The sequence below is a fragment of the Tursiops truncatus genome, chromosome 10 (assembly GCF_011762595.2).
Source record: "Tursiops truncatus isolate mTurTru1 chromosome 10, mTurTru1.mat.Y, whole genome shotgun sequence".
Lineage (NCBI taxonomy): Eukaryota > Metazoa > Chordata > Mammalia > Artiodactyla > Delphinidae > Tursiops > Tursiops truncatus.
The window spans coordinates 94,779,784-94,804,392 of NC_047043.1; the positions used below are offsets into that span (position 1 = coordinate 94,779,784).

At 54.0% G+C, this 24,609-nt stretch overlaps 1 protein-coding gene across 13 annotated transcripts in view; it reads right to left on the reverse strand.

The window, feature by feature from the left end:
• Positions 1-21,560, reverse strand: part of SSUH2 (ssu-2 homolog) — a 227,192-nt gene extending 205,632 nt beyond the window's left edge. For 2 of the 13 annotated variants that reach the window (XR_012323905.1, XM_073787595.1), the window contains exons 1-11: positions 21,434-21,560; positions 15,701-15,799; positions 15,377-15,482; positions 13,717-13,846; positions 12,479-12,539; positions 11,261-11,385; positions 10,146-10,363; positions 8,439-8,524; positions 7,045-7,137; positions 6,548-6,653; positions 4,726-4,833 (exon numbers count right to left, since the gene is read on the reverse strand). Coding sequence is in view for 11 of the 13 variants with exons in the window: in XM_073787595.1 (XP_073643696.1) it covers positions 4,726-4,833; positions 6,548-6,653; positions 7,045-7,137; positions 8,439-8,524; positions 10,146-10,363; positions 11,261-11,385; positions 12,479-12,539; positions 13,717-13,846; positions 15,377-15,482; positions 15,701-15,799; positions 21,434-21,461 (1,160 nt within the window). In the remaining 2 variants the exon portion in view is untranslated. Of the gene's footprint in view, positions 1-3; positions 1,367-4,725; positions 4,834-6,547; positions 6,654-7,044; positions 7,561-8,438; positions 8,525-10,145; positions 10,364-11,260; positions 11,386-12,478; positions 12,540-13,716; positions 13,847-15,376; positions 15,483-15,700; positions 15,800-16,054; positions 18,229-21,433 lie in introns of those variants that run through there. The other 11 variants (XM_073787592.1, XM_073787593.1, XM_073787599.1 and 8 more) reach the window with 11 other exon arrangements.
• Positions 21,561-24,609: the final 3,049 nt, after the last annotated feature.

The window sequence follows — 24,609 nt, forward strand, 5'->3', positions numbered from 1 at the left end:
TTGGCCAAGAAAAACCTCAGGGTTCTGTTCAAGTCACTCGCCTGCTCAAGAACCTTCAGTAGCTCCCTACTACCTGTGGAATGAAGTTCAGGCTCTGGACTTGGCGTTTTGCCTCCAACCTGCCTCCCAGATGTATCTCTTACTACGCCTCTTCACATACCCTAAGCTCTGGCCCAAACCGACTTCTCGTCTTTAACCACCACCTCATTCTAAGTTTCATGAAGCGGTGGGGTGGGGGGAGGGGGCGCACAGGCAATCCCCAGGGGAGTTGCAGGATGTATGGAACTCCACCAGCCAAACAGGACATCTTCCAGAAGCGGTAATTTTTAGATGGGAGGGTGGACAGAGTGGAGTGGAGAAAAGTGGAGGACAAAGTCATTTTAAAAATTTTTCTATTAAAACAACCATGGAGATGTTAGGGAATGTATTATGCAATTTGAATTAAATTTTAAGATAAAATGTTGACACCAAAGAAATTCCAAAGTTTGGTGGGCTGCTTCAGGCTATTTTCTCAGACGCTTCCCTCCCTGCACCAGAGTTTTGCATCAACCCTCCTTTGAGAAAAGTCTTTCTCAAGTTTTCCCCTCCTTTCACACATGGGGAAACTGAGGCCCATGGAATTTCAAGCTTGCAAGATCATCCAGGTCAAGCCCCACCTCCTGGCTGGACCTATTTCAGGCTCAAACCTCCTCCCTGGCATCCCTGTCTACTCGAGAGCCCGGGGCACTCACTCCCCCCATGAAGAGGGGTCCTAAATCCCTTGTTCTCTAGCCCTTTCTCGGAGCACTTACTCAACAATCTTCCAGAATCACGGGGCAGTGAACGGGATGCCCTGCCGCCTCGGAGCTGACACTGACTCCTGCTGAGACACCCAGGTCATTGGCTTTGGCACTGATTTGTTACGGAAAACTACGGGTGCAACCCACAGAGCAAAGTGACTCCTCAGCCCCAGCAAAGCTTTCTCGGGACGTACCGTGGGCCAGGCTCGGTGCCCAAACCCTAAGTTCTTGTGCACAAGCTGCTCGCCTGTCCCAGACTCGGATGTGGGGACCCCAACCCCGGAGGGAGGTGGTGTGCTTGGCCCAGGGTCAGACCCTCCTACTTGCAGGAAGATCCCCTCCTTGGGAAAAGAGCCCAAGTCCTCTCGTGGGAGATGATGGTCCTGAGGCCCCTGGGGAAAGTGGGGAACAGGCCGGGAGAGGATGTTGAGCAGAGGGCTCCCTACGCTGGGAGGTGCGGGTGGGAGGGGTGGCAGAGGGAGTGACACTGTAGCAGGAGGCGGGGGACTCAGGGTCAGGGCACGCACTTCCCATGAAGCCGTCTGCGTGACCTCCCACTTCCTCTCTCTGGGCCTCCGTTTGTTCATCTGTGAAATGGGTACAAAAACGTCTATGTCACGGAGTTGTTGAGAAAACCAAATGAGACGGTGAGTTTTCTCCGTGTGCCGGAGAGCGGCCTCCAAGGGGGATAACTACGGAACGAAAAGGTAGACGATCCCTCTTGCCATGTTGGCACAGGAGACCCAACATGGGAACCACGGGGCAAGAGGGGAGGGGAGCCAACCTCTGCTCAGAAAGCCTGGGCCGCGGGTCAGACCACTCTTGTTTCCAAACTCTTCTACTACCCGACACAGAGCAAAACCACAGCAGCCCCACCCCACGTGCCTCCATTTGGATTCTAAAAGTCTCCAGGTTGGGGACCACAGGTTGGCCAGGACATCAACGGCCATCCAGTGGTCATCTCGTAATCAGACGTGTATCTGCTGGAACCCCTTGACTGTGCCCCTGGGACGAGCAGATTCCAGGTCTGAGAGGAGGGGCCGGGGCCCCTCCCTGGATTCTACTCGCTAACTTCCCAACCCTGAACAAAATATCGGTATGAACCTTTGTCTGTAGATCCTGGGCCCAAGGACGATTTAGGACAAAGAGTCACAGAAGTGGCCTCTTCTCCCTTTATGCTCCCTTTTAAAGAAACATGCACGTCTGCCCCTGGTGCACCCCTCCCTGCTCCAGGTCTGGTCCACAGATGGCTTGTGTCGCCCGAGACGGGGCTGTACCATCAGGGAAAGCCCGGGAGCCCCAGGGTCTAGACGGAGGCCTGCCGCCAACATGCAGTGTGATCTTGGGCAGGCACTGCCCCTCTGCCAAATGAAGGGTCCAAAAAGGACTCAAAATTGTCAGCCTCAGCAGCAGAAACGTCCCAGGAGAGCACCTGTGTCCGCAAGCTGCTGCAATCCTGCCTCGTCCTCCGGCCAGTCCTACAGTAGTCCTACAGGACACAGCTCACTACTGGGCAGTCTTCACTGTAATGCCCACCAGACTGTACCAGGGCTGCAGAAGCAAGGCCCCTTAGAGACCGGGCTGGGGTCCTCCGTGGATGGGGCTGAAGAACAAACGTCAGCTCCAGGCAAACAGCCGTTGAGGTATGGCTGACACTCAGAGCGTCACTACCCTCACCGCCCCCTTGTCTGACCCTCTTCCTGTTCCGGCTCCCCCACCCCTTTACCTGTTTCCCCTGGGAGCCCTTCCTTAACAAATGTCTTGGGCTTCCCTGGTGGCACAGTGGTTAGGGAGCCGCCTGCCAATGCAGGGGACACAGATTCGAGCGCTGGTCCAGGAAGATCCCACACACCGTGGAGCAACTAAGCTCTGAGCCTGTGCTCTAGAGCTCATGAGCCACAACTACTGAGCCCATATGCCACAACTACTGAAGCCCGCACACCTAGAGCCCATGCTCCACAATGAGAAGCCACCGCAATGAGAAGCCCGCGCACCACAAAGACCCAACGCAGCCAAAAATAAAATAAATTGATAAAAAATAAAACAAACGGGCTTCGCTGGTGGCACAGTGGTTGAGAGTCCGCCTGCCGATGCAGGGGACGCGGGTTCGTGCCCCGGTCTGGGAAGATCCCACATGCCGCGGAGCGGCTGGGCCCGTGAGCCATGGCCGCTGAGCCTGCGCGTCCGGAGCCTGTGCTCCGCAACGGGAGAGGTCACAGCAGTGAGAGGCCCGCGTACCGCAAAAAAAATAAATAAATAAACAAAAAATGACTTGCACACGGATCCTCGTCTCAGAGCTGCTTCTGCGGAGCCCAACCTAAGGTAAGGTCCAACCGCGCCCCTTTTACAGATGAGGACATCGAGGCCCGTGAATGGAAGGGCCAGGAGCCATGACTATGTGCCAGAGCTGGGAAGCAAGACATAACCTGGGAAGTGACTCGCCCCTGCAATGTCTGCCAGGCGACAAGGGCACTGCCTCGTCCGGCTGATAGCCCTGCAAACCTACGCTGGCTTTCACAGTCGCTTGTGTGCCTTGAGTGTGGCAGATAATAACATTTCCCTTGGAGTTGGGAAATCTGAGTTCTACTCCTGGGCTCTTCCACTGAGAAGCTGTGTGACCTTGCCTAAATTACTTCCACTGTCTGGGCTTCCTCTGATTTATCGGCAAAGTCATGGGTTTGGACTAGACCAGGGGTAGCCGAGGATGCCCACAGGCCAAAGCTGGCCCAGCAGTCCATACAGTGCTCTTAGCATTTTTAAAATTTTGCTTTCAGTATTGAAAAACTGGAAGATTTCATGTAAAAATGTGTATTTCAGAAGGTCTGAAATCTCTGCCCCTGCACTGCACAGAGCTGAGGGGAGGCGGGGCCCTCTGGGTAAGGGGGCCTCCTACCCACAGCACCCCCCACCCAGGCCTTTCAGTTTGCAGTGCCCCCGTTTCATCCTCTCTGAGGTGCATTCCAGCTCCAAGACGGTCATTATTAATTTTAAATTAAATGCATCCTTTTCTCTCCTGCAAACAGGGTAAGCGTGCAGGAAGAGAAGCGGAATACTCATTGCAAAGGGAACGGAAGGCACAGGGACATTTTGAGCACCGGGTTCCACGCACTTAAAGCAAATGATCTCATCCCTACCAAGCCCTCTGAGGCGGTAGTAATATCTTTTTCACGGGTGAGAAACTGAACTTCAGGAAGGCGTTTGTAGCTGGCCCGGGACCACTCTGGGACGTGGAAGAGCCAGGATCTGCGCCCAGTTTGTAAGACTCGGACCCCCGACAGAGCCCTCACGGAGCTCAGGCGCTGGGCTTTCCCTTGCCAACCCCCCGCCCCATCTTCCATCCCCGTTTCCTTTACCCCGTCCCCTGCCGCACACGCCCCGCCCACCGCGGCTCCTGGGGACGCGACGGGCACCAGCGCCACCTAGTGGCAAGCAGGATAACAGCCGCACAGCAGCGCGGGCCGTCAGCCCTGCCCTTGGGGGCCTGGGATTTGGGAAGTGCCCCGGGGGGCCGGACGCTGGGTTCCAAACCTGCCCTTGCACCCTATATCTCGAGCTTTCCCTCCCCTTCCCTGAATACCGGGGGGGGGGGGGAGAATCGAAACGACACTGAGCCACATTCCTGCGTGAAACCCTGTAAGCTCTCTGTCGCTCGCAGGATATAACAGTCCAAACTTCTCCCCGTGGCCTTATGTCTGACCAGCCCTGCTCTCTGACCTCCGGTCACTCTGGCCCCACGTCAGTGCCTAGTACCTCTGTGCTCCTCCGACTGGGGCTCCCCCCCTCCCCCCCTTCCTTCTGCCCTGCCACTCTCAAGAAGGAACCTCCCCACAAAGGGAAGAGCCCGTTCCCTCCTTTACGTCCACGGGGACAGTGTCCTGGAGCCCCAGCAGACCCGGCACCTCACCTTCCACCAGCCCCGGTCCCCACCCCACCCCCCTCAGCTCACCTGCTGCAGCACGCGGGCTCGGGAGGCCAGCGCAGCGCTGTGCTCGGCGATACCCCGCTGGGAGGCCAGAGAGATTTCCCGCAGGGGGAAGTCCACGATGGGGTACACCTGGGGGGAGACGCAGACCACCTGACCCGGAGCCTCAGCACCTGGAGCCTTGGAGGGCTGATGGGAGCACGAGGCCGGAAAGGGACGGGCCCGGGCCAGGGGCGAGCGGGATGGGTGGGGCTTGTTAAACCCAAGCGGACCATTGATCATCCACCTTATAGCGTCGGGAACTCCAGCCAATAAACGAGGGCCGTAGACAGACTACCCGCCCACCCGGCGCGCCTTCCCTGCTGCCTAACTCAGGCTAGGATTGGGCGCAGGGTTTCCTAGAGGGGTGATGCCTGAAGTGAGCCTTTAGAGAGCCTAGTGATTGGGGCAAAGAAAGGAAGGTGAGGACTATTATGAAGCCATAAAGAAGGAATTCCTGCCATTTTCAGCAACATGGATGGAAGAGGGCATTATGTTAAGTAAGATAAGTCAGAGAAAGATACACACCCTATGATCTCACTTAACATGTGGAATTAAACACAAACTCCTAGATACAGAGAAGAGATTGATGGTTTCCAGAGATGGGGATTGGAGGAGTGGGCAAAAGGGGTGAAAGGGGGTCAATTGGTACAAACTTCCAATTATGAGATAAATAAGTCTTGGGAGTGTGAAGTACAGAATGGTAACTACAGTTGATAATACTGGATTGGATATTTGAAAGTTGCTGAGAGTAGCTCATAAAAATGTCTCATCACAAGAAAAATCATTTTAACTGTGTGGTGATGGACGTGAACTGGATTTATTGTGGTGATGATTTCACAGTAATATACAAATACCAAATCATGATATACACCTGAAACTAATAAGCCAATCTGAAACAGCTACATACTGTTAAAAAAAAAAAAAGAAGGAAGGAAGGGTGGGAAGAAGAAAGGGAAGAAAGCAAAACCAAAAAAAACTGTCTTAGGATGTCCCAAAAGGCCAAATTCCCTTCCCAGGCCGACAGCAGGGAGCCACAGGGCCAGAGTAAATACTCACGTTTGAAGGCCATAGGGTCTCTGTCTCGACTACTCAACTCTGCCCTCGAAGCACGATAGCAGCCACAGACAATACATAAACAAGTGGGCTGTGCTCCAATAAAACTTTATTTATAAAAGCAGGCCAAGGGCCGGAATTTGCCAACTGCTAGTGTACAAGACCCTCCCTGATCTGGCTGCTGGCACCTGTCATGTCTTAGCTCCTTGCTCCGCCCAGCTCGCTGCCCTCCAGCCCCCTGCCCTCTGCCGCTCCTCAAGGCCTCTGTCGTGCTGCTTCCTCTGCTGGACACCCTGACTCCCATACTGTCACACCATCCACTCCCCCAAGGCACCGCTCTCCACCACCGACACCCTGCCCCTTCCTCTCTACCTCGCTTGTGTATTTCTCAATGGCTGACGGTGTGGTGAAAATGCTCTTATTACCCTCTCCCTCACCGACTGTGAGATCGGAGGGCAGAGATTCTGTTTTATGGTATCCCCATGGCCTAGAATGGTGCCTGGTATAGGAGGAGCGTCTCAAGATTTGTCCAAGGGAAGGAGGGAGGAAAAGAGGGAGAGAAAATGAACAGGGGAAGAAAGGAGGGTTGAATATGTAAAATTCAAGACAAACTGCCCCATGGGGTCCCAGCAGCCTCTGTCCCCGCCCAGCCTTTCTGAATGAATGCATCGCCTGCAGAACCAGAAGACCCGGCCTCACAGGTGGAGGAGGGACCCAGCTCCCTTTAGGGCGGTAGCAAAGCCCTCCTTACCATCGTGTTTTCATCCTTAAAGAGCGTCTCTCCTCTGGCTTTAGCAAGCAGGTCCCCAGGGCAGGCCAGCTGGTGCTCAGACACAAACTCAAACAGGCTGTTCTTCCTGGAAGTGAAGAGGATGAGAGACAGAGCCCGGGGGTCGGGTTAAGCCCTGGGTTTGGAGTCAGGCAGATAGGGCTGGACGGCTTGCCGTGCTACCGGTGGGACCTCGGGAAAGTGCTTTAGCCTCTCTGGGCCTCAGCATTCTCACGCGCAAGATGGAAAACTAGTGAAGTACAGACAGTTCTGTTCTAGCAAGGTACCCGATAGGAGAAACCCTTAATGCGTGGGAGCTTCCCTGACGTGGGGCCTTAGGACCCTGGGACTCCGTCTCTCCCAGCAGATCCCTGCACTGTGAAAGCCCCAACCAAGTGGCGCTTCTCTGCAGAAACCAATCCAGGCCACGTCCCCCCCGGCCACCCCGCCAGGCCATGGCATTGAGAGGTGCCACGTACCACACGATGACCAGCTGGAGGAAGTGCAGCAGTTTCTTCTCGCCCTTGCAGGTGGCACAGGTCTTGTTCCCCCTCCCTGAGCATGTGCTGCATCTGAGAGGGGCCCCATCAGTACCACTCAGATGGTCGTGGTGTCCCAGTGGCTCCGGAGGCCCCTGCCTCACATCCTTCCTCGTAGAGGTGCACTGTGGTGGGCACGGATTGCTTCCGCGTGCCCACCATCTAGACCTCCCGCTCCTCGTAGCAGTGCCCCAATCTCCCTTTGGAGACATGGTTTGTGGGCTTGGCCCCATCCCTTCTATGACCAGCTTGGGACCTCAGCCTGGCCAATCAGAGCATTCCATCTCTCTGGCCATAGTGGCTGATACAGAGATTGACACATGACCCAGGGGAGTGCACTGAGATCCACCCCACAACTTTTGCTGGAACTATCAGGAAAGGGCCATCCTTTTCCACTGAGGTCACCAAGCTTGGAGCTGCTGGTGGCCTCCTCTGCCACCACAGGAGACAGCCTGCCTGAGGATGAAGCCAACATGAAGGAAAGCAGAGTGAGGGACAGAGACAGATTCCTGGTGACACTGTTTAAGCACCTGGATCCAGCTGTACCTGAAGTCATCCCAGAAATCTATTCCTCGACTTTTCCATCACATGGGCCTATAAATTTACTCTTTTGCTAAAGCCAGTTTGAACTGGAGTTCTTTTACTTGTAAGTGAAAGAAATCTAAGTTTCTTTCCAAATCAAAGAGCTCCTTTACCAACCACAGGTGGCAGGTCCACCAAAGCTTCGCCATCTGGCTTGTTAGAAGGATGGCCTGGGCCTGGATGAGCCACAGGTATCATTAACCCAACACAACTTTGAAGAGTTTCACTCCTCATGGTTTCTTGTTTCCCTTTAAAGATTTATAAATACATGAAAGGACGTCAAGCCCAAAAGGCAGCAACCCACTGTTTGCAAAGCCCTGTGAACAGGCACTTTGTTTAGTCAATCAACCAACCTTCCTTCACTCTTCCTCCATTTAGTCCCTGCAATGGATTATAAATAAGGGTTTGCCCGGGCCCGGATCCTCAGAGAGATAAGAATCTCACCTTGGTGCTCTTCTGTATTCACTTCCCCTCCACGTGAGCACGAAGCGGTCTCCTCTCTTAACCCATGGCCTCCCTTCCTCCCTGCAGACCCTCGTACCTCCCCCCGCCCCCGACCCACAGATTGCTTGATGGGCTCCACTTGGTCTCGAGAAACACTCACTGAGGTGACAGGGCACCTACAATGCACAGAGCTCTGGGGACACAGGGGTGACGAGACAGCGCACCCGCTTGCCTTCCTGAGGGCAGGCAGTAAAAAGCAAGAACGCCCGTGAGAGCACTCAGCTCGGGGCCGGGGAGCCCCGTCTTACCTCTGCCTGCCGGACCCCGAGCACATCTGACACCGCCGGGCGGGCCTGGCTCTGCGCTTGGCCCGGCTGCATGAGGGGCACCGCACCTGCGGACACACGTGGCCTCAGCCCTCGCCCGCCTCCCGGGGAGCAGGCAAAGGGCAACCTGAGACCTGGCTCCAACCCAGCCTGTGACCTTCCCCAAGCTGTCACTTCCCTACTTGCTCTCCCTGGGCCTCGCCCCTTGTCTGTAAAATGCAGTGTATCTTTGGACCCCTCCAGTTGTAGCTTCAGAGACTCTGCATCCTCACATCCTGTTTCTCCTGAGACCTCAGCCTCTCCTGCTCTTCTCTCAACCCCATGACCCTTGGGACCGTCCCCTGACCAAACAACCACGGCTGGGGCGGGGAGAGGGGGGCAGGCTGGCCCTCCCTGGTGCTGGAGAAGCCCCCAGGGATGGACCAGGCTATGCCCTCACAGCGGGCTCGGGGTGCGCTCCGGAGACATTCCAGGGAAAGCCTGAGGGACAAGGGGGTAAGAGGAGGAGGGGCGGGAGGGAGCAGCAAAGGCCACCAGCGAAGGCCACCGGAGGACACAGAGCAGGTGCAGCCACCGCGGAGCCCCACGGTGCGTGCGGAGCGGGTAGAGGGACGAGCACGCGGCAGGCGGAAGGTGGGTGCAAGGGCGCGTGGGCAGAGAGAGGACAGAGGAGGCCGGTTTACTGCAGCAAGTAGTCAGTGTGTGTCCAAGGGGTTAGGCACAAACGGGGAGGTGGGGAGAGCTGAGAACACGTGAGGGGCGTGGACTTACTGCCGGGAAGGCTAGTAGCCTAGAGGATCCTGCAAAGAACGCTGAGGCCACGAGGGCCTGGCTGGCGCTTAGGGGCCCGCGCGGGGCTGAATAGTATACGCGGTCGTCCCCGCCCGGATTTACATCTTCCAGAACCTCAGAATGTGACCTTATTTGGAATTCATCTTTGCAGATGTAATTAGTAAAGGTGAGGTCATACTGCAGAAGGGTGGGCCCTACATCCAATGACTCGTGTCCCTATCGGAAGCCCGTGAGGAGACAGAGACACACACAGAGAAGCCAGGAAGCAACACGGAGGCAGCGATGGGGGTGAGGCAGCTATAAGCCAAGGACTGCCAGCCGCTGCCAGGAGCCAGGAGGAAGGCATGAGATGGCTCTTAACCCTGCCGACACCTTGGTATTGGACATCCAGCCTCCAGAACTCTTAGGGGATAAATTTGTTGCTTTAAGCCACCCAGTTTGTGGTCATTTATTACGGCAGCCCCAGGAAGCTAATCCAAGGCCGAGTCTATTGTGTCCCTCAAAGGCCCTGAACTTCACTTCTCGGCCGGCACTGGCCCCTGCACTACAAGTGCTGGTCACTTGCCAGTCTGCCCCTCGGACAGAGGGTCCCTGTGAGAAGGACCCCAGGTCTCAGTCCTCCTGCACCCAGCAGGTACTCAATAAATGTTTGTAGGTGGAGCAGAAAAGGAGAGAAGAATGAAAATCATAAACCATCAAAGGGAAATAAGGTCAATAGAGACCACCCACTCCAACATTCCCATTTTACAGGTAGGAAGATGGAGGCCCGGAGAGGGAGGATGACTTGTCGGAGGGCCCACTGTTGGCGCAGGGAGCCCCAGGCTGCCAGCCCAGCCCTCCATCCCCACGTGGCCCTGCTCCACATCACATACTCACCAACGGCCACATGTGACTCACCGTGCCGGCCCCGTGGCAGCTGCTGCACTTGTAGCGCCCATGCCCGTGGCATTTGTGGCATTCCTGAGAGTGAACGCTCTCCTTGGTCTGGTTTTCCAAGTACCAGCAGCTCCTGATTTCACCAACCCCACCCCCATGATGTCAGCATCCCAGGTCGAGGTATAACAATTCAGGCCATGGTGGGAAGACGACCATTTGTGACTAGGCTTCCAAAGGGCCTTGAACACCAAGCCAAGGAGATCACATTACCATCTCCCCGGAGCCTCAGCCCAGTCGGCCCTGGATGCTAAGACGGGGAGACCAGGTCTCCGACTCCCATGTCCTAACTCACACTCCCAGGCGAAACCACAAAAGCCAGTATCCTTTGCCCATTAGGTGGCTAAAGTGGCCTTTGGGAATAGAAGCCATAAAAAAACAGAGGGTGTTTTTGCAAAAGGCAGCGAGCGAGCTACTGGAATTCAATGGCTGAATCAAAACAGCTTTTCCACCCTGGAGAACAGAATGAAACACTTTCTTGATCTCTCAAAGTCCTCTTCGTCTTATGATGCTATGAAAACTCAGAGGGTAAAATGACACGCTTGAATCAAGCTCTAAAGTGAAAACAAGGCAGTTAATTAGATGAGCACAGAACATAAAACATCTCAGCTGTGGTTCTGTAACACATTAGGTTACCCTCACTACCTGTCCTGATTATATTTCTGTAAAACAGCGTGGATGTCAAATTCTACTCCCCTAATGACTTCCATAAAAAAAAATCCCAGGGATGCTTTAACTTTATTTTATATGTTTCATTCAGCTGTTTCCCAACAGGTCAAAAAAATAAAAAAGACAAAAACCCTCAGATGGTCTAGGAATGTGAATGCTCGCTATTTGAATCTGGTGACAATTTCGTACCATCCTGTTGCTATGTGAACATTCCCTAATTTGCACGGAATTTCGCAGGGGACTACATCCCATACGCTGGGTTTTCTTAGAATTCTGCTTATTTGATGGGCAAGGAATAAACCACCAGCCTGGATTTTGGGTTTCCTTTTCAAAAGGATAAAGTTTGAAGAAACTACGGTGCCGGAAAACCAGCTCCGAGAGAAGGGCAGAGACTCCAGTGAACACATTACCTTGACCAATGATGAGTGAGGGACTTGGAACTTCCTGGTATCTTCCTGAAACATCGGGGGAACCTGGACCTTGATGTCCCAAAGCCTGGGGGAGGTCCCTCTTTGTGGTCCATCCACGGAGTGGTCTGACAGAGAAAGGGGCTGTTCAAAGAGCAGCAAATGGCTGCAAGGACCAGCCTTCATTTATTCACCAAATAGTACGGAGCCTTCACCTGGTGCAGGCGTTAAGCTAGAACCTGGGGCCGAGGGACTGGTAGGTAAGGGTCCCCTTAGAGCCTGTGGCTAGGCAGCCAAGCGTCGGAGTTGAACAGACCTGGCTGCCTCCCGCTTCTTGTACTTCCTGGCTGCGGAACTCGACACCAGTTCCTCCACCTATATATACCGCTCTGCCCTGCAATCCTCTCCTCTCTAACCAGGGATAACTGTGGCACCTACCATGGAGGACGGTAGTAAAACTGAACAGCAGAAGGCGTATCAAAGCTTAGCCCAGGGCTGGTACATGCCGAGGGAGCAATAAACCAGGATTGTCATCACTACTGTCACCATCCCCACCATCTTCTTTCTCCTCCTCCGTTCAAGGAGAGAGACTACATCACAATACAACAGAGTATGACATGGGAAGTGCTTTGGACAAGAGCTGCATAAGGCGTTCTGAAAAACTCAGAAGACTGACTCATTCTGCTGGGGAGGGGACAGCAGGGAAGAAATCCTCAAAGGCTGCATAAAAGAGGGGACCCTTGAGCTAAGTCTCGAAGGATGAACCAGAAAACAGATAGGGCACAGAGCTTCCCAGAAAGAGAGCCTTAAGCCTCTAGGGGGTCCAGCAGAGGTGACACAGCACACTGAATGGGGTGGGGATCCAGAGACTCGGGGAGGCGCTGGGGGTGGCCCAGGAGGCAGGAAGACGCCCGAGCACACTGGCTGCCTTTGCAGTCTGGCCCCGTGTGGCAGCACCAGCCTGTGGCCAAACGCAAACACTAGACTTTTGCAGGACCTCCTGCAAGCCACTTCCTGGACAGGAAGCGTCTGCTAACGTCAGCCCTGGAAGGTCTCCAGGAGGAAAGGCCACCCTCTCTTTTGATGGGGGATGGGAAACTGAGGCTCCGAGCAGCAGAGCATCTTCCTCGGGGTTGGCGGCTAAGCCACAAGTCCTGACATTCTCCACCAATCCCGGCCATATTCACTCCGAATCAAACTGATTTCAGACAACTCACTTACTGGTAAAGGGCTGAAAAGTCCATTCACTTATCCTGGATTCACTGAAGGTTTCTAGTCGATACTACAAAGGAAAAATAGTGTGTTCACACGTGCCCTTAGGAAGACAGAGCCTCATGAGAAAGGATGAAGCTCCCCACCCCTGGGCTCAGCAGGGAGAACAGAAGTTCCCAAGCACGGCCAGCGCCCGAGGGCTGCTCAGAACAGGCTGGCAGCAGCAAGGACTCGCGTCGCAGATGCCCTGGGACATATCTGCCAGGGGTCATTCAGCCCCAGGAAACCTCCCCTGACAGACACACCACTGGGCACCTTCAGGATAATGTGTATAATTTCTTTATACACAGAAATGGTCTATGAGGCAAGTTTTGAAGCAAAAATTGCCCTCTGACAGATGGAGGCTGCTGGAATCAGCCACTCCGAGCACCCCTGGGGGAATGTATCTGCCTGAGGTCGAGATCCTCCTTCTTGATCCTCATCCACGGGATCTCGGACATCGCCTGGCTCCTCCTTTTCCATGTGAGGAAAGGGATGCTCAGAGAGGTCAGGTGACTTTCCCAAGGTCACACAGCTACACAGAGACCTCGTACCTCAAATCCCTGCTCTGACCACTCCCTGCGAGGCTGATTTCTGCAACTGTGTGCCCTCCAGGGGACGGCTATGCCAGTGACACTAGGAAATGTGAACTTCAACTTGTCCCTGTCAAGGCAGAAGGTGACACAGGTGGGGTCACCTTGTGTGGTCTTGGTACCAAGCACAGGACCTCCCTGGAGCCTCCGGCTTGGGGGTGATGAATAAATACCCCTGGCACAGATGAAACTGGGGGGAGGCAGAGGGAGCTGGGATCAGGGGAGGAGACGGCCCGTTCCAGGCCACCCCTCCAGGAAGCAGGTAAGTTGTGTCTTTAAAAACAGGGCTTCGGTGCCCGCAAACCTGTGTTTGAATCCCAGCTCGGTCACTTCTAGCTGCGTGTTTGGGGGCAAGTAACTCCACCTCTCTAAATGTCCAATTCCTCCTAACTGGTGACGATGATACCTACCATGAAGGGTAGCTATGAGGATTCGGTGAGACATATAGGTAATGCGCTATCCATGACGCCTAGGGCATTCGAGCTGTTCTCTGGTGATTGACAACCGTGATTCCTCGTATTATAACTCACTACAATGTCACCGCTATTCACACGCACTGTTCCCCAAGACTCCTTTCTCCCCGGCCTCACCAGGCGCCCTCCGGCCAGCCCTCACCCTGCGCAGGACCTGCTGCTTCAGCTCCAGGATGACGAGGTCACCGGCGGCCGCACTGCCGTAGCAGCACTTGGAGTCCACGAAGCTGAGGAGGGCTTCCCGGGCCACCTCCTCTGTCACCACGGGGACTCTGGTGGGGACCGAGCAGAGGGGTGGTGGGTCGGGGAGAGCCTGCGGGCTCACCCAGGCCAGCCAGCCCCCTCACGGTGCCGATGGAAACCAAGGCCCGGAGACAGGGGTCCCCCGGCCGTGTCCACAGCAGTGGTAGAGCCCTCGGACATCCAGCTGGTGAGCGCATCTCCGGCATCAGGAACTGTGTGAACAGATGCCCAGTGGGAAAGTGGCAGGTCCTTCTAGAGGACAGCAAAACCACTTTAGCTGAGGTCTGGAGCTGCGGAGAAGGGCTGATGGGGTCTTAGAACTCAAATGAAAAAACAGAAACAAAACACTGAAAGATGAATTATGCCACTTTACAGATAAGGAAAACTGAGGTCCAGAGAAGATTTCACACAGCTAGGAGGAGGCAGAGTTAGGACTAGACGAGGTTCCTGCCCTCTGGGACCTTGACTTCAGCCAGAGGAATTGTGAGTAATGCCCAGGGGAAGACCCCAGCCGAGAACCTTCTGACAGTGGCGCCCACAGAGACCCGCCGTGAGCCTGCTGGACGGCAGTGGTGCAGGCTGGGAGGGCAGACTAGGAAGGACCCTTTCTCGGCCCCCTCTCGGGACACCTCTCCTCCTCCTGGAAGACTCCCCTGAGGCCCAACTGCCCTGTCCCTCCTCGGCAAAGCCCTCCCGCCAATGCCATGAGCTGAGGCCCCTTCCTCCGCCCTGCCCCCCATCTTCACATTCTTCTCCACGGCAGCCTGCCTCCAAATGTAAGCCCTCACCAACGCACGCTGTGTCGCCGACACCCCCGGCCCAGCGCACAGAGGGGCCCGTGTGCCCACAGACAGTGCCCAGCAGATGGAGGGCGTGGGCGCAGCAGTGGCCGGGACAACTCCACGGAAGAAGGGGCGTCTGCAGGCACGCAGGGAGGGCGGCCACGGAGGAGAAGGGAGGGGGTCCAGGCAGCAGCGGGGCCAGAAGCACCAGGAAGGCACCCTCGACGGCAGGACACGGCCACCCTGGACCCAGCATGGGCACGGCTCCTCCTCCTGTCCGCCCAAAGCTGGCCGGACAGCCGGAGCTCTGTCTCCAATCAAGCAGACTTTCGGTAAAGGGCGAGATAGGAAATACTTTAGGCTTTGCGGGCCACGTGGCCTCTGTGTCACCACTCAGCTCCTCTGTCACGGGGTAAAAGCAGCCACAGACAGTAAGGAAACAAAAACACACGGCCGTGTACCAATAAAACCTGACAGGCAAAAGGAGGCAGTGAGCTAGACCTGGCCCGGGGGCCGTAGTTTGCAACCCCTGATCTAGACTAGAGTTTTCAACCCTGGCTTGGTAGCCAAACAACCTGAAGAGCTTGGAAAGATACACACTCCCAGGCTCCATCCCTGGAGACTCTGGTCCACTGGGTCTGGAGTCCTGATGCACTGTCTGGGTTGAAATCTGTGGCCCCTGAGATCCCCGAGGAGGGCTGTCGGGGGACAGAGGTGACCTGAGGATCATCTCGCGTGACCCCGCGCAATGGCTCCGTGGGGGCTGTCGGGGCTCACCTGTGCTCCAGAAACGAAGACCAGCACCTTTGTTCCCGGGGCCTCCCCGGGGCCTCCGAAGGTGGGAAGAATATCTGGCATCCTGGGTTCCAAGACCGGCAGCATCCTGGTCGTAGGTGGAGATGGACGTGGTCACGGAATGTCCATGGACACAGGGCCTATGCCCCGTCCTCCCGTTCCCTCCCAATGGCGACAAGGGGCTTCCCAGGGCCCCCAGGGGACAGGGGAGCTCTCCCAGCCCGGCCTGTTCCAGAGATGCCCGCTCAACAGCATAAGCCCCGGGAAGAGGCTGTGGGACCCAAGCCCCCAGGGACACAGACTCACTGTCCCCTTGAAGAAGGCAGTCACAGCTGGGCAGCCTCTCCAGGAGTTCAGCCGGGGGCGCCAGAGGACTCTCGGCCTCGAAGCTGAGGTCCATCACACCTGGGGAAGAACGGGCAGTGCTGAGCCTTGGGGAGGAGGGGGTCGAAGGCGACTCCTGTCAGCTACCTGACGGGTGAGGGCAGGTGCGTCGTAGAGAGGCTCACGGTTTCAGTCAGTCTCACTCCGGCCCCCTCACGACACACAACATACTTGTAGGGCGGCCAGCAATGGGGTTGGGGGTATGACAGTAGCAGTGGTAGTAATAACGATGAGACAAACATTCGGAAGGGCAGCTCCTATCTGCTGGGCACCTACTCTGTGCCAGTCAGCGGGACAGGTGCGGTATAAACGGTATCATATTCCCCAGCCCTAGGAGACAGACACTGAATAACAGACGGGCACACTTCTTTGCTGCTCCTCTCATCAACAGACAGGTCTCCGTTTCCTCCCCTTGAACCTGGGCAGGCTTGTGACCGCTTCACCAAGGGAACACAGCAAGCAAAGAAGAGACTGCAGCTCCTACTTCTGGCCTCCTGAAGCCGTCCCTCTTGATGCCTGAGAACATTCATGGCCGAGAACAGAGAGGGAGGAGGCGGTGTCATTGAAACAAATTAACAACCCTGCTCTACCACCCCTCCCCCATGAGGGGTGCACTTGTCCTCTGATAATAAGCACTACATATGCGTCTCTACGGTTCTGTCTCCTTGCAGGAAACTTCCAAAGGAAGCTGAAATAGAAGAACGTCTGTGGATATAGAGAGTACCTTGCTTATCTTTGTAAGCAAATGATTCTGCCAAGAAGCAGGTGAGAGGCCTGGGACGCACGCGAGTGCGATGTAAAGTGACGTCATCCCAAAGCGGCAACGCCTGCCAATGTGTCCTGAAATCCCCAGGATGAGATTTCCCCCGGAATTATTCTTCGAGCCTTGGTTCTCAATATTGTTTCGCTTCTAATAAGTTTATTAGCATTCTCTGCTACTCCAGCCACCAGGGACCCAGGGATCAGCAAACGTTTTCTACAAACAGCCAGGTGGTAAACAGTTCAGACTATGGGCTGTACAGTCTGTCTTAGTTACTCACCTCGGCCGCAGTACCCTGAAAGCAGCTACAGACAACAGACAACTGAGTAAGTGTGGCTCGTTCCAACTAAACTACAAAACAGGCGGTGGGTCAGCTTTGGTCCGTGAGGCGTATTTTGCCCACCCTGACCTGACACCCACCTGTGCGGGGGCACTCTGAGGGGATCCGGAAGGTGGTGGCTGGAATTTGAACCTGTCTGGGGCAGGGTCCATGCAGTGTCTGTGAGCGCAGTTAAAAGAATTACAGGTGAGGGGCAGGGTTGGACTGCAGCCAGGGTGGGGATGGGGGTGGCTGCACTCAGAATCCCTGGGCATTGTGTTGAGGAACCCGGGCTCCGATATGCTGCCGTCTGAGCCAGGTGACACATGGCACTGTGCCGGACACGCACCCTCCCAGCGCTCAGCTCCTCCAGCTGGGAAAGAGAGCGGGTGGCATTAGGGCCCACCTAACGAGACAACGTGGATACAGCTCTCAGCCCCGAGCCTGGCATGGAATAAATGTTCGGTCAGTGCCTTGGACCGAGGAGGGCGGGTCTTCCTCTTTCCCGGTGCTCCTTTAAGCCAGTGCACAAGAGTGAAAATGTCAAGCGTGGAAAGAAAGGCAAGGCCATCACAGCCCCCTCCCCTGGGAGGGTCCCCGCCTGCCCGGAAGTCTTGTCTCCGCTGGGGCATCAGTACTCCCCTGGACGAGAAGACGCCACGTGGCTGCTCTGTCCTGCTGGAAACCCAACAACAGTGCAGGAAGACGGGAAGAATGAGAGGTGGGGCGCTCAGAGCTCCATCCATCAACTGGGAGCCACAATGACCTCTGGCAACTCATCAGAGCTAAATTAAACTCCCCATTATGTTGTGGACGAAAATAAAGGCCTCCAGGCTGAAGCACGGGCAGACACGTCATTTCCTGGGCAGATCTCAGCGGGCACAACAGGAATGCGGACGTCACGGGACATTGGGTGGCACCCAGCGTGGGGTGCTCCGATGGGGGCCACCAGCCGCGTCACCATTTCCACAGTGTTGGGCTGAGTTCCAGGGTGGCCGTCCAGCTGGACCACTGCCCCCTAATTCACGCACTGCCTCGGTGAGGGACGCTCCATGATCTCTCTTGCACCTCATGACAACCACTATTTTCCCCATTTAGTAGAAGGACGAGATGAGGCTCAGAGATGTGATTTGAGACAGCAAAAGCTCACAGGCGCATAGCAGAGACAGAAACAGTACTTAGAACTCAGAGCCTGACTCCAAGCCCCAAGGCCTTTCTACTCAGGTGAATACCCCAGCGCTCCAGGCACACACGTCGAGTGGTTGCCGAGAGAGCTTTGCAAAGTGCCACCCAGGTCGTGTTTCTGCTCACCAGACGCCAGCTATTTTTCTTTTGCATAGGAAGGAATTTTTCTGGTGGAGAAAGGCACAATTCGTGGATAACCCCCTTATCTTTCTCTTTTTTTTTTTGGCGGTACACGGGCCTCTCACTGTTGTGGCCTCTCCCGTTGCGGAGCACAGGCTCCGGACGCGCAGGCTCAGCGGCCATGGCTCACGGGCCCAGCCGCTCCGCGGCATGTGGGATCTTCCCAGACCGGGGCGCGAACCCACGTCCCCTGCATCGGCAGGCGGATTCTCAACCACTGCGCCACCAGGGACGCCCTATCTTTCCCTTTTTAAAATGCCATTCCCTTGATTTCAGGTGATCAAAGGAGTGCACGTCTCCTGCCCCTGATTAATCATTGTTAAAGCACTGAAATCTGACAGAGGTGGTGCTGAAAGTGACTTCCAAGTGGATGCGACACCCAGAATGTCCCTATCCGTGCCTACTTTGGTACCAAACTATGTTACTGGAGGAAGATATTCTCTCTCTGAAGCTTCCCCACACTGTAGACTCAAAAACTAAGGGGACAACACTTTAGTGACTGGGAAGGGTAACTCAACTGGCTAAAGTGGACAACCATCTCTCACCTAAGAAGAGACATTTAAATTACAGAAGTCAGGCTTCCCTGGTGGCGCAGTGGTTAAGAATCCACCTGCCAATGCAGGGGACACGGATTCAAGCCCTGGTCCAGGAAGATCCCACATGCCGTGCAGCAACTAAGCCCATGCGCCACAACTACTGAGCCTGTGTTCTAGAGCCCGTGAGCCACAACTGTTGACCCTTTGTGCCACAACTACTGAAGCCCACACACCGCAACTACTGAAGCCCATATGCCACAACTACGGAAGCCTGTGAGCCTAGAGCCCGAGCTCTGCAACAGAAGCCACCGCAATGAGAAGCCCACGCACCACAACGAAGAGTAGCCCCTGCTCACTGCAACTAGAGAAAGCCTGCACACAGCAACAAAGACCCAATGCAGTCAAAAATAAACAATAAATAAAATAAATTTATTTTAAAAAAAAAGAAAGAAAAAGCTTTAAAAATAAATAAATAAATTACAGAAGTCCCATAGCAGGCTCCCTTTCTGAAACCAGGAGAAAACTTTACTTAGTTTCAGATTTCGTCAATCTTGTTTCTAAAAACTTTCTGGACAATCTCACATCTTGCAGTAGACCCTAAATGCCGGCCTGAGGTTTGATTATGTTGGAAACCAGCACATAGGGTGACCCTACGGCAGAATCAGAGTTTTTAGAATTTTAAGGGAACTAAAAAGAGTTCACCTTCCTCTTACCTTGCTTACCAAAAAGCTTGATGCCAAAACAGAAACACCATGGTGGTAATATTTTCCATTAATAGCAGTTTAATTTTAAAGCTCTCGGGGACATAATCTGATAATTCTCTAGAGTCAACATTTACTCCATGCCTACGCTGGGCTGAGTGATATATTAGGCACTTTACATCCAATTAATCTTTTACCAGTTCTGCAAGATGACACCATCTCTATTTTTATTGGGGGAAATAAAGCTCAGAGAGGTCAAGTGACTTAGGCGAAGTCACCCAGCAATTAGGAGGCAGAGCTTGGATTTGAATGCAGATCTGACATAGCCCATGTCTACTACAACAAACTCCAAGGATAAACTGAAAGAATGCTAATGAGCAGTATTTTTTAAGAGGAAAGACTGCATTCGACTGTTAGTAGAAGCTTATTAGAATAAGACTATGGATACACAATTTCCAATATATTAGAGATATATATCAGAGAGTCCAATATATCAGAGAGTCGGTCCTCCTCAAATACATGCTAAAATATCTAGGTACAGTCTCTCACTTCAATATGAAAAAGGACTCCAACAAAATTTAAACTGAGCTCTCTCAGATTAGCATAGGTTCATTTCATATCCCACTGCAGCTCTGAGGCTTAAAGCTCAGACACCCCAACATTAAGGGCAGGAAAGAGTGTTGGGCCTGCAAAGGACCTTCAAAGTCACCAAGTTCGGTAACTCTGAAAATGTACTAGGGTCACGGGCCTCTCTGGGATTCAAGTGAAAGTTGTGGATGCCTTCCCCTCCCCCTCCCCCTCCCCTCCCCCTCCCCTCCCCCTCCCCTCCCCCTCCCCCTCCCCCTCCCCCTCCCCTCCCCCTTCCCCTCCCCTCCCCCTTCCCCTCCCCTCCCCCTTCCCCTCCCCCTCCCCTCCCCCTTCCCCTCCCCCTCCCCTCCCCCTCCCCCCCTCCCCCTCCTCCCCCCCCACAAAGCCCACATACAGTATTTTGCCTTCACCTTCATGGTCCTCAAATTAAGAACTCCTGACCAATCTCCTTTTACAGATGGGGAAACTGAAGCTCAGAGAGGTTAAGTGACTTGACCAAGATCACAGAGCCAACTCACAGCAGGGCTAGGACTGGAACCCTAGCCTGCCAATTCCCAACCTGATACTCCCCACGTTGTCCATTCCAAACTCACTCTCCAACTTTCTTGTTTTAAAACACAGCACATTTCTTCTTAAAATACCACTTCCTTCTTCATCTCTTTAATTAGTTCTTAGATTCCATTGTATTTCTGTCCCACTAATGACAAGATGGGGTCACCTGGACTATGTTTCCTGAGCAGTAATGAACAAGTGAGCTTTTTGCTAGAGGGAGATCGTGCGTAAAGACCTTTCACTGACATTGCTTTAAAATTAACCTCATCTGGGCTTCCCTGGTGGCGCAGTGGTTGAGAGTCCGCCTGCCGATGCAGGGGACACGGGTTCGTGCCCCGGTCCGGGAAGATCCCACATGCCGCAGAGCGGCTGGGCCCGTGAGCCATGGCCGCTGAGCCTGCGCGTCCGGAGCCTGTGCTCCGCAACGGGAGAGGCCACGACAGTGAGAGGCCCGCGTACCGCAAAAAAAAAAAAAAAAAAAAATTAACCTCATCTAAGAACTGATGCAACTCTGACTGAAATAAGAAGCCTGATATCCAGGCTCACATTTGGCTTGGGCGGGGGAGGGGTGACTATCAATCGGAGAAGGAAGGATAGAGAATCTAAGATTTGGACAGTGTTCCGTGGTTAGGGAGGAAAGTCCTCACCCGAGGCACCTAATGGAAGAACAGCCTGCAGGCTGCAAACGGGCTTTACGTGTGAAAGGAAGGAAGGAAGGAAGGGATGCTCTAGCAGCACAGACGCAGAACCAAGACAGCGCTGAGGGCAGTGGGGAGATTTCAGCTCCGCGACCCACGGAGGCGGGCGCCCCTCGCCCTGACAGGTTGTACTTACTGTCACCGTCACTGAGATCCCTGTCCATCGTCGAGACGTCCAGCCAGGGAAGCGTCAGCCCTCCCAGTGGGCTCAGGCTGCTGGGATCTGAGGGACCACCCCAGGCCCCGCCCAGAACAGCGGGCCCATTGTTACCTGATCTGAATACAACAGAGGGAAACATCTGTGGGGAAGCCCCGAGGCCATCAGAGCGGCTGCTCTGGCCCCCGTCTACGGGTTCTTGGGGCTCCTCCTCACAAGACCCTCTACTTGCCGGGCTCGGCTGGCGCCCCTGATCGCCTGCATCCTCACGCAGCCCTGAGAGATGGGCACTTTCATGGAACCCATCTTCCCGAGCTGGGATTCAGACTCTCGTCTGCTTGGCTCTCAGGTCAGAGCTCTCGACCCCCGTGCCACATGGCTCGTCTATAGGGAGGCAGGTTCCGGAGCGCTGGGCAGGCGGGGTGGGGGAGGGGGCAGAGAACGATGTAAAATGCAATAACCGCAGGGAGGTTACCTCCCCAACGGCAAGGGGAGAGGCAGGTGGGAGCTCTCAAGTCGTGAGTGTCAACCTCCCGGGCTCGCTGGGGGAGAGCCGAGGCCGGGATGAAGAGGTGATGCTCCCAAGCTGCTCAGCACAGCATGGGCAGAGCCGGCTCCCAACCCAGGCTGCGTGGGCCGCTGATGTCACCACACCAGCCCAGCTCTCTGGGAGACATCTGTGGGTTTCTAAAGGCCTCTTCCTGAGCCTCCTGCATCAGGGCTCGAAACACCTGCAATCCCGACCCTTGCAAGACGACGCAAGATCACCCCTCTCCTCTAGAGGAGTCTAAACCATGAACACCTGGACCTGGGTCACCTGCTGGTGGAGGCAGAGGGCCCTGAGCTGGTACCACCTGCACCGCATCCTTGGCAGTGACGTTCACAGCCGGGCCTGGAGTTCTCTAGCCAGGACAGCCTCGCTCCGTAGGGCAAAGCATGTACCCTATGCCCTGCCTGCCCAGCCCAGCGATGCCCATGGGATGTGTCACGACGCCCACAGTGAAGACTGGCTGTCGCCTTCACCTGGGGAGTGCTGTGACTGATGTGTCCATGGCCTGGCTTCAATGGTCACACTGGGCACAGAGAGGGCTCCGAGGCGGCCACAAAGCGCCCTCGGTCTCCCTCTGCTGCGCTAACCCTCCTCATTGACCGCCCGCCCTCAACAGAATGCTGGTGACAACCGTGAAAGCAGTAGTGATAATTTAACAAACGCTTCTTAAATACAGTCAGATGCTTCAACGCCCACAAATAGGTTTTTACGGTTGATCGGAGCACTAAATTCCTTAAACTTGAGAGTTATATAAGTTTCATTACTGCATGTTCACGACAAAGACCGAGATCCTAATACAGCCTTTAATACCTTTAGACATTAAGCAATGATTTGAAGCCCTTGTAGAACTGTCCCAGGGTAACAGGATCACCATGGATGTGTATGCCTGGGTGTGTATTTTACTCTAAACATAACATGTGTGTGTGTCTATGTCTACGTCTGTGTCTGTGTGTATGTATAGCTGAGCCTAAACACGGTAGATGATAGATAAATACATAGGCACATACATGGATAGACGAACTACCTGTGGCTTAACTAAAACAATATACCACTATTACACGTTGAGTACTTTTTAAGAAACAATATATGCATGCCCAAAACCCTCCTCAGCATTTGAAAGAAAGAATCGTAGGAAATTATTAAATGGCAAATAGAAGCACAGAATGTTAAACAGAGCTGAGCACTAAGGGGTCCGGAAGCCTTGAGGCTGCAAAAAGGCAGACAACCATGAGTTGTATCTTAGGAACCAGGGAGTGTTGATCAAAGGCAGTGAAAGTCCCTTGCTGCACACTAGTTAGATCACATAGTAATGGGATCATAAATATCTCTAAAAATACATGGAAAGTGAACAAACCAACTGCTAGACCTTTCTAATCTTGCTTAGGCATCAAGACAGGAATGCTGTCTGCAACTACAATGGCACGCGTGAGTGACTCGGGCCAAACAATGTAACCATCGCCACCTAGTATTCAGATGTCAGGAGAAACGAGCATCATTCATTCTAGGCTCCAGGCCAGCATGAAGCTAACACTGGTTCCCACTTCCTGCTACTATCAGAGGGGCTTCGGGGAGGGAAGGAGAAGCATCAGATGCGTTCTGGACATTTTACAGTCATTCTGTATCTGTGCTATTGGTATCAAGAAGGGGGCGCTTCGAGCTCTTCTTCCTGAACCGGTCCAGGGTAGTCCACGGATATGATCCATCATCACACTCTTCAGGTCTTACACATGGTTAAATACTCATGAGACATTTGTTGAATGAACATAACTGTCTAAGAGCTAACTCTATCCATTTACTGCTGTCTGAGAATCTCGTTTGTTCTTGGAAATAAAGGCTATTTGATCTCATAGTTTGGTCTCTGAGTCCTGAGGGTACCTCATGGCTGTGGGAATCATGTCAGGGCAGTATAGGGCTTTAGAAGAGAAACCAGACATCACAGTGCCTGGCTACAGCTGAATACGATGCTGAGAGACATTCCTAGAGGCAGGGCTCAGCCAGTGCCTGCAAGTATTTACAGGGCTGTCATGAGGAGGTGAGTCTCAGGACGCTCATCCTACGAGCAGGCATGCTGGGAGCCGATCCAGGATGGGGGACCATTTCAACTTATCAGAGAGAAGATCTGTCTAGTGACAGATCCTTCCACTGGGTTGAGCCTCTCCAAAGAATATTAAAGCGGAAGTCTTGCCGATAAAACCAAGCGGGCAGTAGTAGAACCCAACGGTTTATGACTTCAGAATCAATGTAAACTGGGTTCAAAATTCAAAGGTGGGTGCTGCAGCACTACAGTCCCTTTCTGGAGCATCCCCAGAGGACAGTGGAAGGAAATCCTCCTGGTGGGGAAAATTCTGAACAGCGCACCTGGTTGTGCATTTTGCCTGAAGGAAGAAATGGCCACAGATAACAGTCTATACCCCTGTTGTATAGCACAGGGAACTCTACTTCACTTCGCTATACAGCAGAAACTAACACAACACTGTAAAACAACTATACTCCAATTTAAAAAAAAAAGAGTCTATACCAATTTATAGGCTATGGAAAATGGTTTTGCTGGATGGCCAGGAACTTTGGAAGGAATATCACTGGAACACTGATGACAAGGAGGTCT